At 49.5% G+C, this 14,495-nt stretch overlaps 1 protein-coding gene and 1 long non-coding RNA gene across 5 annotated transcripts in view; both read left to right on the top strand.

The window, feature by feature from the left end:
• The first annotated feature begins 2,188 nt into the window (after positions 1-2,188).
• The window catches only part of CAMSAP3 (calmodulin regulated spectrin associated protein family member 3), a 47,032-nt gene continuing 34,725 nt past the window's right edge, over positions 2,189-14,495 (top strand). For 2 of the 4 annotated variants that reach the window (XM_081180573.1, XM_081180574.1), the window contains exon 1: positions 2,190-2,554. In XM_081180573.1, the coding sequence (XP_081036699.1) occupies positions 2,407-2,554 (148 nt within the window). In that variant the 5' untranslated portion in view covers positions 2,190-2,406. Of the gene's footprint in view, positions 2,555-14,495 lie in introns of all 4 variants that reach the window. The other 2 variants (XM_081180572.1, XM_081180575.1) reach the window with 2 other exon arrangements.
• On the top strand, positions 2,984-6,509 carry LOC308579545. The gene is made up of 2 exons (XR_014004533.1): positions 2,984-3,080; positions 6,404-6,509. It is a non-coding gene; the product is annotated as an uncharacterized lncRNA (long non-coding RNA).

Raw genomic sequence — 14,495 nt, 5'->3', positions numbered from 1 at the left:
TCCATGTGCTTCCCTCCCAAAGCTGCACACTCGGTGGAAGAGGATGACCATCCCAGATAGAACGAGTGTTCTTCGGTCAAGCGTACAGTATACAATAGCTGTGCTCCCCTGCATAGAACCTCCAAACAAGACCATGTCCCCTTTTGAGATGAATCCACTATTAAGAGCTAAAGAGCTGAACTAGACCAGAGCAAGGGTCTGTCTAGCCCAGTATCCTGTTTCCAACAGTGGCCAGTCAGCCAGATGCTTCTAGGAAGCAGGGCAATCAAGTTAGTGGTTCTTCTTCACTGTTTGCTTTCCTTGCACCTAACACTAAGAGGCATATTGTGCCTGAAGGTTGAGGTTCAATTTAGGTGGCAGAGCTAACAGCTGGTTTTAGGCTAATCCTTCTCCACGAGTTGGTCTACTCCTTTTCCAAAGTCATCTAAGTGCCAGACAAGTTCTGATGGTAGCAGATTCCATGTGTAGAATCAGGATTGCCACCAACTCCCTATAAATCCTGGGGTAGACTGGGTGATTTCATTGGTGGGAAAATAGGAACTAAACCCAGCCATGTCCCACTCACCCTTAAAAAAATGTTTCTTCTGTTCAAGCAACCTCAGCCAGGAGAAAACTAAATGGGGCACAGAGAGGATGAGGGGTCTGCTCCTTTTTTTGCATAGCTGTCAACTTTCAGATTTGAAAATAAGGGATCAGCAGCCTCGAAAATAAGGGATCAGCAGCCTCACCTGTCCCGGGGACAGTCTACGGGATATCTAACAATCTGGGACAGCAGCGGGAAACGGCGCCGGAATAAGGGAATTTCCCGCAAAAAAAGGGAAGGTTGACAGCTATGTTTTTTTGGTATGCTGTGCTTTACATCTCCTCCCTCTTCAGAGGAATCTGTAAGATACAGACAGAGTCCTGCAGTCAGCATCATGTCTGGCTGCAACCAAAAGCAGTGGCCTGCCACCAGGAGAGCATTCATGCTGAATCAGGCCGAGGGCTCATTTAGTATAGCGTCCCATTGTCATTGTGGCCAGCCAGGTTCCTGTGGCAAACCATTGCAAGAACATGAAGCGTATCAGCACTCTCTCCACTTTTAAAAAAAAGTTTTTATTAAAGGTTTTCTTGGGTTACAAAAGTATTTACAGAGTCTCTGTTTTCCATTCATAGAATCTTTTCTACAGATCAATTATATTTGATGTGAGACACTAACGTTGTAGACACTCTTCCCCATTTGTGAACACCAACAAATGGTATTCCGAGGCATCCTGCCTGACAGAGGAGGGAGGACATTCTGGTGAGTTGCCATTAGTAGCGTTACCCTCAATGAATTTCTAGTGTGCCTTTAAAGCCACCTTTGCGGAGTCAATTCTAAAAAAATTATTTATCTGAATCTACTCCCAGTTTCATTGGGTACCCCAAGTTCTAGTCTTAGAGGAGAAAGAAAAATTTATTTCCTCCATTTATAATTTTATACACTTTTATCATTTCCCCCTTCTTCTAAACCACAACACTCCAAAACGTTTAGCCTTTCCTTGGAGTGAATGTGCCCCAACCCACTTGGGTGAACCTTCTTTAAAATTATTATTTTAACAACATCCTTGTTGGGAAGGGCGGGAGAGAATCAGAACTGGGCTTAAAGTTAATTCCGGGCAGCGGACAGCAAGAAGAACGCAGAGCCAGACACGCACCACGTACTACTTGAATAAATGAGAATTTGCGGGAAGGGGCCAGCGCGGGAGGCCACCTCACTTTCCCCGCGCCCCGTGGGAGGGTCATGCCTGCCTCCCAACATGGTGGAGGTGTGCATGGGAAGGCGGGCGCGCGCGCGCTCTCGCTTGCTCCAGCCCAGGCTGCGGCTCCTTTGTGTCTCTCCCTCTCCCGGAGAAAAGGGCTGGGGCGCTCGCTTGCAGCCTAGGCAAAGAGGAAGCGTTATGCCAGGAGGAACGGGTTGGTGGGGTGGGGGGAGAGAGGGAGGGAGCAGGAAGAATCCCAGCCTCCTCTTTGCCGCGTGTGTTTGTAAGTAAGATCAATGGAGCTGCAGGCTCCCCCCACCAGCGCCAGGCGGCCTGCTTACTGCAAGGCGCGCACGCGCCCCACCCACCCGGGGCTGCAGCTCCATTCCACCCAACCCTCTTACACCGCCGCCGCCTCCTCCCCCCCCCCACCGCGCACCCGGGGCAATTACCTGTCTGCAAGCCCCGCCCCCGCGCTGATTGACGGCCCGGATCACGTGGGGGAGGGAAGAGGAGCAGGAGGAGGAGGACGCCGGGGCGGGCGCTCGCACCTGGAGCTGGAGGGGAGGGAAAACCGGACGGGGATGCGCTCGGCTGGGGCCGCCGCTACCGCCACCAGCTCGTTCTGCGCCGCCGCCGCCGCAGCAGCAGGCCGAACTCAGTTCCTGCGCCCGGTGGAGGGGCCATGGTGGCTGCTGCCCCTGCTGCAGCCGCGGCCATGAGGAAAAGCTTCCTGGTGCCCGAGATCAAGCCCTTGGATCAGTATGACTTCCCTCGGGCGCGCAGCGCCGCCAGCCTGGCCTGGGTGCTCGCCAAGGGCTACGGGGGTGCAGGTACGGCGGGAGCCCCGCGCGGGGAAGGGAGCGGGAAGCCCGTCGGGGGGGTCGGGGTTTCTTTCCCTTCCTGATCTCCCTTCCGAGGAGGAGGGGCGGGATCTCCAGTGGCTGCGTGTGAGTTAAGGAGAGAGGAAGCCGTGATTCCCGTCCCCCCCTCCCGCCTTCGACCCGATCTCGCCCTCCCTGGCGGCTTGCGGGCTCCTGGGTTTGTGTTTCTTCTGCCTGCTCCTCCCCGGCTAGGATAATATGTCCGCCTCCCCATCGCGCTCGGCTCCGTGGGATGCCCTACCTGCTATAGCACCCGGGGAGGGATGGGATGGGGTGGGCTGCCTTGGCAACCAGCCCTGCTGCTTCCATCCCACCCTTTCAGCGCTAACAATGGGCTCCGCTCGGTCGCCGCCTTCTCGACTAGATAGCCCGGGTGGGGCTGAGGTGGAGGGGGGGCGGCGGCTCGAGTCTGCTCCTTTCTTCCTGGCGAGGGTCGCCTAAAGTCTCTCCCCACGCAGGTGCCGGGCTTCCCCAGGTGTGGACGGAGCTGTGATTAGGAAAGGGGAATTGGCGTCTGGGCTGGGAAGGGGCCTTTTTTGTAGGTCGAAGTGGGGCGTGTGAGGGGAGGGGGAGGCTGCCATGATAGCGGAGGGGGTGGGTAGGTGTTCTGCCATGTCTGCTGCAGCTCCTTTGCTAAGAGCAGCCCTGGGTAAACCTCAGCTCCCCTCCCCTTCACTGAGCTCAATTCCTCCCTGGCTTTTTGTGTTGCCTTTTGTTAACAGTGTTGGCAGCACCTGCATGACTAGCATACTGTTAGGTGAGATCAGAGCCGAAACATGCTCTTCCCTGGGGTCCAGCTGGTCTGCAGAGCCTGAGGGTGTCAGTGCCGCCCCACCCTGCTTAGTGACAGCATTCACTGGCAGAAGCCGAGAGCAGGGCGCTGCTGTTGGTGTTTACCTTTGCTAAGTGGCATTATTTTGTGGCGTTAAATTCCTCCAGGGGAAGCCCTGCCAATGGGTGCCACCAGCATGGCCCCAGCTGTGGAGCTGTATTCTGAGGCTAAGCTGTGGCAGCTGGAAGGCGGGGGGGGGGAGAGATGGGAGGTAACTAGTGAGGCTTCTGGGCTTGTACTTGATCCTCTGGTTTCGCCATCTCGGTAAGGACTACTCAAGGACCACTTTGCATCCTTAGCTTGGTCCTCTTCAGCTCCTTGGCAATGCTGGGCCCAGGACTGTGGTTCCTTCCTTGGCAACCCTGGGCTCTCCCCGCTGTTCCCTTTGTCTCTGCCAGGCCTGGAATTAATGTTCTGTGAGGATTTGCAGATTGGCCTTGCTTTCATGCATGATGGAGGAGGAGGAGGGGAGGGGGGAGCAGACAATCCCTAGTGGGGGATTGACCTTCTTGCTGTTGCTTCATAGAAGTGTGTGCTCTTTGTCGCTGCTCTGGTGCCCCTGCTAACCCAGATCCCTCTCCTGGCTTCGCCCTCCCTGCTGCCAAGAGGGTGGTGGGCCAGCCTGTGCGCTTTGTGTTCATTGAGAAGCCATGCTTCCTTCGCGTTGCTCCACAACTGTCAGACTTGTAAGGATTTGCAGAGTGGGGGGGGGGGGAAGCGTTCTGTGGATGAAGTAGCCTAAGCACGACTTATATGGCAAGGTGGAGGTGTGGGTAAGTGAGACTGCCCTTGACAGTGGCTTCTAAAAGTATAAGGAGCTCCATGTTGCTGGCATACCTGTGGCCAGGAGGCTACCAGCTAGTGTGTGACAGGCCTTCCTCATTGTGTATGGGCTGCTATGGGGAGAGGAGAGGAGAGGATGACGACAATCCTCTGGGGCTGTTGACCTGAAAGTAACATAATAGGGTTTGAAGCCTGCTGGTCCACAGCCAGCTCCGGAGCTGGGAGCAACAGGAATGGCTTGCAAGGTTGTGTGACAATGAATAACTAGAGTCTCTTTCCCCCCCTCCCTCCCGCAACTGAGGGCTTTTCTGCCCAGAAGCTGTTTTCTTCTTAGAGACTAAATGTACCCTGCTTCTGGGCTGAGGTGGGAACCACCATTCCGTGAAGCAACAGGAGGACAGTGAATTGCTGTGCTTGGTGGATGTTGAAGTGCCTTGTGTGTGTGTGTATTCACAGGCGTGTATTTGGATGACCAGTTCTCTCATTTGGAGTTAGTGTAAATATAGGATCTGGTCAAGCCCAAGCGAGAACAGGTTCCCCTTGTCCCTGCCCTTCCTTGTCACCCCGATGACACACCAAACAGTACACTTTGGTGGTGGAAAGGAGAGAGCCTTGTCATTTGCCTTGGATGGAGGCCAGGGCTATCAGCCTTGCTCAGCCAGTGCTGGGTTCAAAGTCTAGTGAAGTGTGTCGAGAATGTGCTTGCTAGGGTTTGCCATAGTTTTCCGGACAGAGCCTGAAAACCCCTACGGCCTGCAAGGCAAGCCTTTATGGAAAGGGCACCTGCCTGCCTCACGTCAGAAAATGCACATGACACTGCTGGCATTTGCTCCTGAAATAAGCTACTGGTCATGGTGGGAGTCATCAGTCGGCCTCAAGCCAGGGATTTTGTGCGACTGCTATATGATCTAAAGGCACAGTGTGGGGGCTGTAGAAAGTTAATGTGAAATGGCAAAAATATACATGGCAGTGGCTTTTTCAAGTTTTACACGACTAAATTTTAAGTAATTTCAGTATGCATTTGAAAATAAAGATCTGCAAGTGAAACTGAGTGCCAGCTTGCTTTACTAGACACACTGCTGCCTGCACTTATTTCTTCACCAATAAGTAAAAGAGCCAGATGCTTTTAATTTACTGAAAGCCAAATGAGGAAGGGACTTGGAATTCCCTCAGCCCAACCTGTAGCTACAGGGCCTGTGTGATCCAATGCTACGTATTACTCAGCTGATACATCCGGCAACTGGTCCCTTTCCCATAACTGGGTCAGGAACTGGCTAACCTCTGCCAGGTGTCCTGACTGGCATTGCTGTGTTTGTTGCACACCCAAAGCAGTTGCTAGTAATTATGTGCAATGTTGTAGCACCCTGAGGTTAATTCTCTATATTACCGTGATCCCTTTTGTGTTCGTCCACAAACTGGGGTAATCCCCACCCTCAAGGGTTTGTGGCAAAGGGTGGGGCAGGAAATGGAGGAGGAGTGGGAGTGACCAGAGTGATGCTCACCAGCTGAGATAGGTGTACACACGCAAATGGCGCTGTGGTCTAGACCACTGAGCTTCTTGGGCTTGCTGATCAGCGGTTCTAATCCCCGTGTCAGGGTGAGCTCCCGTTGCTCTGTCCCAGCTTCTGCCCACCTAACAGTTCAAAAGCATACCAGTGCAAGTAGATAAATGGGTACCACTGTGGCGGGAAGGTAAGCAGCATTTCCATGTGCTCTGGCACTTGTCATGGTCCTCCGTGCGCCAGAAGCGGTTTAGTCATGCTGGCGATATGACCCAGAAAGCTGTCTGTGGACAAACACCAGCTCCCTCGGCCTGAAAAGAGAGATGAGCGCCACACCCCACGGTCGCCTTTGACTGGACTTGACCATCCAGGGGTCCTTTACCTTACCTTTACACACCTATTTCTTGGCTAGTGGGAAGGGTCATAGCTCAGTGACAGAAGCATCTGCTTTGCATGTAAAAGATCCTGTGTTCAATCCCTGGTATATTGATGTAGGACTGGGAGAGATTGCTGCCCAAAGCTCTGGAGCTGTTGCCAGTCAGTGTAGAGAATACTGAGCTAGATGGACCAATGGTCTGACTCAGTATAAGGCACATTTCTATGTTCCTGGTAATCCAGTTAGGAGGACTGAGCCCTGCTGTCCCATTAACCACTGATTCAGTTTCACTTGCTGTTCTGTAGGTTAAACAGGTGTGGCTGTCTGGATATTGACTCTTGTCTCACCTTCACCCAGTGGCAAGTTTTTCCTCCACCAAAGACACCAAGAATAAACCAAAATCTCAACTCATGGGCAGCTTATCCTTGCATTGCTCCCTCAGCCAAACTGTACCCTGGTCTGTAGTGCAGGCATGTGAAATGAAATGTTGCCTCTTTCCCCCAAATGGTGATTTATATACAAATCAAACCCTGCTAGTTTCACCCAGTCCTGAGCCATAGCGGATGCTTTTTGCACTTTAGCAAAACTACCTGGCATCTTGAAACCACAGAATGGAAGGCCTAAAATTGATACACAAAGCCCAGTACAGTGGTACCTCTGGATACGAACGGGATCCGTTCCATATCCCCGTTTGTATCCTGAAGTGAACACAACCTGCGTGTGCGCGGGTCACGATTTGCTGCTTCCGCGCATGCGTGTGACGTCATTTTGACTGCGCATGCGCGAACGGCGAAACCCGGAAGTAATGTGTTCCATTACTTCTGGGTCGCTGTGGAGAGCAACCTGAAAGCGCTCAACCTGAAGCATATTTAACCCGAGGTATGACTTTATGGGAGAAGAAACAACATTGCTCCCTCAGCCAAACTGTACCCTGGTCTGTAGTGCAGGCAGCGGGATGGAAGATGCAGTGCTCTGTACTTCAATGTCCCAGGTTCATGAATGCTTTCTGCCCTCCTAGAAAGGCACCTGAGGCTTGGATCATCTAGTTGAACTCAGTCCAAGGATGGGGCTCCTCCTGCCTGGTGCTAGTCAGACAAGATGGTGCTGCCCAGCCTGGGCAGTTTGCTCTGCTGTCCATTGTTCTGTAAATCCATTTTGCGACAACTGGGACCCATGGCTATTTATCATTTCTGGTGAATGGTGGCTGTACCTATTCTTTGGGTGGTTCTCAATGTCTTATTCCTAGTATATGGCATTTGGGACTGCAGAGCTCTTGAGTTCAAGGCCCCGCTTGGCTTTGGAGAAATCATCATCATCATCTATCAGCCTAACAAACCTGATGCAGCTATGGTGAGAATAAAATAGGTGAATCCATGAACACTGTTTTGTGCTTCTTTTGGGAGGAGACACGGCTTAGAAATGCAGATAAGTAAGTGGCATATAGATGTCTTATATCAGGCACCCCCAAACTCTGCCCTCCAGCTGTTTTGGGACTACAGCTCCCATCATCCCTAGCTAATAGGACCAGTGGTCAGGGATGATGGGAATTGTAGTCCCAAAACAGCTGGAGGGCCGAGTTTGGGGATGCCTGTCTTTTATGAAAAAAGGACAGGATAAAAACCTTCCTTTTCCACCTGTAAAATGATTGTTGTCTTTAGCCTTTCTATATATATTATTTTGCTAGCCCTTCAAAACATTCCTCTGAATCTTGCCCTTGTGTTCCTAGAAGGTAATCTCTAAGTAGAACCTTTTACTACTTCTTTGTGGTTTTCTTCAGTGAGTGAAGCTGTTTTTTAAAACAACAACACCTCATTGCCAATTCCTGTTTAGTTTATGTTGATTCAAAAGTCTAAGTCCTCCTTTTGATTCTTTGAGTGCCTTGCTTGTTCCTTGATTTTGTAAAGCTACTTTGGAGCTGTGTGCAATTACTAGAGGCCCTGGATGGGGGCGGTGCCTTGTCATCAGCATAAAATATCAACCTTATTTATTTAATTTGTCACTTTTTTCACAAAAGTGACTCAAAGCAACCTAAAAAAACAACATTAAAACCAAGCATTAAAAAAACACACCAAGAATGAAATAGGAACCGATCCAGAAAATGGTCTACTGATGTTGTTTTACTGCTTGCACTTCAATTAGTCAAGGACACTTGTTTTAATCCTGCCCTCTGTGGCGTCCCAAATTCCTTTGAACTTTTGCATTATCTACAAAGTTGAACATATTACCTGTTTCTGCGAGTAATGAAAATGCTAAATAGCACTACCCCCTAGGAGATAACTCCTTTTGGACATCACACAACAACACCTCCAGGCTCCCCCCCTCCCCATATACTTTTTAATGCCTTACTGGTTGTTCTTTTGCAGCTTGAAAGAATAAGGGTTGCTTTCCTCATGGTAGTGCCCTCTGATCCACCTGCCAAAGAATATTCCACCTGCCAAAGAATGTGTGGAACCTTCTCCTAGAGACTAACCTACTACAGAGTGACATTGATGGGGCAAGGCCATGCCTCAGTGCTAAAGCATTTGCCTTGAGCACAGAAGGCCCCAGGTTCAATTCCCAGCAAATCCAGGCAGGGCTGGGAGGGACTCCCTGCCTGAAACCCTGGAGAGCCTCTGGCAGTCTGTGTAGACAATACTGAGCCTGATCAGCCAACAGTCTGACTCAGTATAAGGAAGCTTCTTATGTTCCACATTGGTTTGGTCTTGGCAAGTCCATGTTGGTTGTTAATGATCACCTCATTTTCTTCTACATTACATATATTCATTTTTGATGAATTTGTTCTCATAACGTCTTATAGGTAGACATTGGGCCTGTAATCTCCTGGTTTCTCCTATTCTCCCTGTTAAATATAGATGTGGTAGCTATTTTTTGCTAGTCTGCTGGAACCTCACTTGTCTTGAGAGATTTCTCAAAGATGACTGTTAGCAGCTTTGAGGTTTATACTACTAGTTCGTTTAGCATTTAAGGGTATATTTTGTTGGGAGATCGATGCAGATATTAACTAGTTCTGCCATTCCTTTCACATCTCTTTGATCCAATCTGGCAACCGTGTGTGTGTGTGTGTGTGTGTGTGTGTGTGTGTGTGTGTAGGAAACTGAAGTGAAGCAAGCACTAAGGAGTTTGACTCTTCTTGTGAAAAAGGACTGAAACAGGTATGCTTCGGTCTACTCTGGTGCCGTTGGATTTCACTTGTTGACCATGAAGTTGTGTATTCATCTACTATGGAATCCTGTTCTGTGGACCATTTTACCTCATTTTGGTGGGGAATGCCTTACCATGTCAGGCTAGATTGGCACAAACCGAATCCTCTGCTAAGTGCTTTCTATAGTAGCCTGAACTGATGCCAGGTCAGTTATTGGTAGGATCCCTTGTTGGAACTTCCCTGAGATCATCTGGTCCTTTCTAACTGTGCCATAGATGCTTGTTGCTGATGGCCTATTTTTTCCCATTGGCCCTGCCTAGCACTGACCTGACAACATGCACAGCTGTATATGCCCTGTAAATCCTGTGCTGAGGAATTTTGAACCTCTGCTAGGCTTTGAACAGTAGAGAACCCAGAGGTACTCTCTATCTTACAGGTGCTTAATCTGGTTCAGGAATTATGACTGCAGGCACATCCATATTGCCCTATATCAGGGATGGGGCACCTTTTCCAGCCCAAGGCCCTCATTTCCATCTGTTGTGAGGGGGTTGTCAGTGGTGGGTGAGCCTGGAGGCAACGGTGGGTGCAGGAGGACATGTAAATGTTACCTTTGTACAGCAGGCAAGCTTCCACATACAATCCTCTTTTGTCTGGACAAGGAAGAGGAGTTATTAAGGAGACACATTCCAACCAGGCAGAAGCTCTTTGTGTGTGAAGCAGTGCCAGTGGGAAATCTGGCCTGGAACGAGTTCTGAGGGCCAGATACAGAAGCCTGGGGGCCACATTTGACCGCCCCAGGCCTGATGTTCACCACCTGTGCAAGGGGGGTGGGAAAGATAAACAAGATCCCAAATTAACACTCCACAACAAAGGGGTTGCCTTGGTTAACCTTTGGGATATTAGCAAAACTGTTGGTTGCTATTGCTATTTTACTTTTAGAGCCTGCCTTCAGTTCCATTCTGCAGCTTGGACCTTCACTTTTCCTTCCTGTGGTACCATATTATGCAACCCACCTTTGCTGGGATGCATAAACCCAAGAACCGCCACTGGAACATGGCACGCACATGTCATAAGGGGCTCTCACTCTTAACATTATGCTTTGTAGAAGCTGACCTGCTGCTTGACCTCTCTTCACTTTCAGCAGGTGCTGGCAGGCCCACCTTACTACCTGCAACTCAGCGTAACCCTGAATTTTGCCTATAATTGCCTGTGTGCATGTGCTGTCGGTGCCCTTGCTGTTGATTGCCTTGCCTGTTTGCTTAGTTGCCTTCCCGTGTCCCTTGACTTAAGCAGTCCTTTCTCTCTTGCAAGGAGTCAGAAACCACTGGTGGGAACGAGGTTCTCCCATATTTGTAGCTATGGAGAATGTCCTTGCAGGTGGGAAGAGGTTTGAATTCTGCTCCGTCATGCCAGCTAGAGTGGGGTGGAAGTTGCCTGACATTTCCCAGCAACTCCCCTTTCTTGGCTGTGCCTCCAATCTAGTTTAACCTGCTGGAGGCACCTAACATGACCATGAGCTTGACAGCCTTTGCCTCTTGGTGCTTGCTGGAAAATGGGTGGGTTTGTTTCGCTGCTGTGCTGATTGGGTACGAGATGGTGCGAGAGCTTCTCCCAAAATGCAGCGCACACCCACTTCTGTCAAGGACCTCACTTAGGGAGTGGCATTTGGCATAGCAGTTTTTCATTTTCCGCTCCACCTCCACTCCTGGCAATCCTATAGATGTTGCTGGACTCCAGCTCCCACCAGCCCAGTCAGAGTGACCAGTGATCAGGGAAGATGGGAGTTGTAGTTCAGCAACATCTGGATGGCCACAGGTCAGAGGATATTTTCCCAACCATTTTCCAACCATTTTCTGTATAGTAGGATGTTTGTTCAAAGAAAGGGCTGCCAAAATGACCAGTGGGCTGGGCCAAGTCCCCAATGAGGAAAGTTTCTAACATTTGAGAGTGTTTTTTAGCTGAGGAAAGAAGCAAGTAACGAGGAACATGATAGAGGTGTTTTAACACTTTTGCATGAGAGAGAGAGAGAGAGAGAGAGAGAGAGAGAGAGAGTGTTCTTCTCCATCTCTCGTAATATTAGAATCTGGAGCTGTCCAATGAAGCTGAATGATGGGAGATTCAGGACAGACACGGAAGTACTTCACACAGTGCATAGCTAGTACTATGAAATTTGGTCCCACAAGAGGGGCTACCAATTTGGGTGGCTTTAAGAGGGGATTAGACAAATTAATGGTGGATAAGGCCTTAAATGGCTGCTCCTCACGAGGGCTTTATTAACTCCCATATTGGAAGCAGCATGCCTCCGAATATGTTGCTAGGGAGCATAAGCGGGAGGGTGGCGTTGGACACAGGTCCTGCTTGTGGGTTTCCCAGGTTTACCGCCATGGGGCAACAGGAAGATCCAGCAGGGCTCCTACATGAAATTGAAAGCATACAGCCGTCCTGTGCCTTGATCCTGTGCAGGCCTATTGACATTGTCTTGCAGCTGGCATGCCTCTGGATTTCATAAGATTGCCCCTTAAGCTGCTGGCTGCCTCTGTGCCCCTCCCTCTTGCCTGGCTGTAACCCTGCCACAGAGCTTGAGCTGCGACCTTGGCCGTCTGAGAGGGTGGGGGAGGCGGTGGCGGCTGCCCTGCTTGTTTTTCTCTTTAATCCGGCTGCTTGGCTAAGGCTCCCATATGCAGGTTTCCCCTGCCTCAAGAATGGTTTCTGGGCTTGAGTCAAACGCCTTTGCCCCTTGAGTCCTGTATCACACTCTGCTTGTTGCCTCCTTCAGTGTACCTGTCAGTTTCTGCTTCTGATCTGTGCCCAACACCCTCTAGACTTCTTCAGTCAGAGAGCCTCATGCCAATGGTGGGCAGAGGAAATGTGGGTGAAGCAACAAATGTAATAATAATAAAAATAAATTTTATTATTCATACCCTGCCCATATGTACACTAGGCTGGTTTCTGTGCACTCTTACACCTTTTTCTGTCCTCCATTCAAACAGACAAGAGGCATTATCTCAGAGCTCAAGGATGCAATCTAGCCATACAAAAACCTTCAAGGAAGGTACAGAGCAGGTTTGCATGGCACCCTGATAAAAGTCTCGAGGGCCAGGTAGGCGCAAAGGGCCACATTTTGCCCCTGGGCATGGGGTTCCCCTTCCTACTCTAGAATATAAACTTATCCATGAAGTTTACTGCAGGGAGAAATTACCTCCCTCACCCATCTTGCTTGTATTTGTTATTTTATTTGGAATGTTTTTATTCTGCCTTTCTATCAAGAAAAGACATTAATAATTGTAATTCCCTGAAAACTTGATTGTATGTTGGGACCGAGAAATTTAGGCCCCTGTCTACAGGGACAGTAGAATGTGGGGGCAGAGTTGGCTACAGGTTTTCAGATGGTGGTCTATGAGCGCCATTGAGGTAGACCATGAAACGATTGTGAATGTCTGTACTTTGGCCTGCACATGATTTATACTTTGTTGGCAGTGGAAGGTAAGGCCATGTTGATCGGGAGTGGATAAGGTCCAGTGATGTTCTGGCTTAAGGCCTGTGATTTTCATTATATGGTGCTGGTGCAGTTCACTCATTTTTACCTTAAAACAACAATTGAAGGAACTCTTCTCAGTGCCTTGACCTATGGCTCATTATTTTTATGATCAGGTTCTGGTTTTGAGAATGCCAGCCCTGAAGGATGAGAAGTTTATGAAGTGGTTTGTCAAGATCCCCAACAATTTTCAGGTGGTCCATTGGGGGGCGGGAAGAGATTGAGAACTGACTATACTTGTTGAGGAATAAAATGAGCAGGGCACAATTTTTGAAATCTCCTGCAGGTTAAAAACAAAGGGCATTATGGGGAGACGTTCTAGCTTATCTTCAGCTCTCTGCCGTGCTAATTTTCTACCTGAAGGGTTTCTTTTTTTAATGGCAAAGCATTCAAAGATGTAAAACCTCCATATCTATTAAAGAGCACTGCCCTATTTTACCACCTTGAGACTTGACCACCTCAGCCCCTTGCTATGTATTGATCTAGTCTGCATATCTGACTTTCAGTTCCTCTGAGACAAGTGTCCTTCTGATTAACATTACAAATACAGTGGTACCTCGGGTTAAGAACTTCAGTGTCACACTAAAGAGATTGTTCAGTCAGAGGAAGCATTTTTAATCTCTCCTCTGCTCCACTGTGCACTGTTCTGGGGGGTCCTCCCAATCCCTCCCGAGCCGTTTCTGGGGGTGAGGAAAAGCTCCATTATGATAGCAGGGAAACCCTTGCCTGGATTTCTGCTAGTGGGACCAGTTACCTGAATCTTGCCTCATGTTTGCCTGCTTCCTGGTGACAGGAAGTTCCATCTTTCCTCATGAATTTTCACTACACTGTTTTGCCCTCTTCTTAGTTTGTTCAGACCTAACCTTCCTGAGATGCAGGCTGTGCTGTTGCATCAGTGCGATCATTTCTCACCAGAGTTGCTGTATGGACGAGTGCTTTAGAGGAAGCACCCTGTGCTGGGAAGTAGAGTCTGGGTAGCAAGCCTAGAATCATAGAGTTGGAAGGGACCACAAGGCTTGATGGATAACGGCAAGGATGTGTTTTGTATGTGTGTAATGTAGCACTGATGTCATTTCAGGGCATAGTACTTACACCCTGGAGCCTGTGTTGCATGTTGGGGCCTGTTGTCAGGTGGGTGGTGCTTTGACGGAGACAGGTTTTGCCTTCGCCCCTCTGGCTATTGCATAGTTCCCGGGGCACTCTTGTCACGTGTAATTGTACAAGCCCCTGCAGCTTCAGACTGCAGCCGAATAGGTTTGCTGAGGCCTATGGATGCTCTGTGGTGGGGCAGTCTGAAGCTGCTGCGCAAGAGGTTGGTGCAAGGCTCCTCGATTCATTCCCTTTCTGGCCTTACCTGCTGGGACTGAGGACTGATCTGTGAGGCACGTGCCAGTGATTTCTGGATGGAATGTGGTTCCTGCAAATAATGCCCACTTCCTGTGTCCCAGCAAACTGCTAAACCTGTGCTAGAATTGTCATTTGAGGCACTTCAGGGCACATTCCCATCATTAAGTCATGACTTAACATGGATTAGTAAGTGCTCAAGGTGTTTTAACCACATGAGTCTTTGCTACCTAAGGCCCAAACTGCGTGCTAATTTCAAACATGTATAATGGTAGCTCAGGGACCCTTTTGGAATAGGGGGGAAAACCCAGTTTCCGATGGAGGCTACTGAAAGCACTTGGGAGAGCCAATCCATTTTTCTTGTGGCTGTCCAAAT

This window comes from Podarcis bocagei (genome assembly GCF_964188305.1).
Source record: "Podarcis bocagei genome assembly, chromosome: 2".
Classification (NCBI taxonomy): domain Eukaryota; kingdom Metazoa; phylum Chordata; class Lepidosauria; order Squamata; family Lacertidae; genus Podarcis; species Podarcis bocagei.
This window is presented reverse-complemented; position numbering and strand designations above follow the sequence as displayed.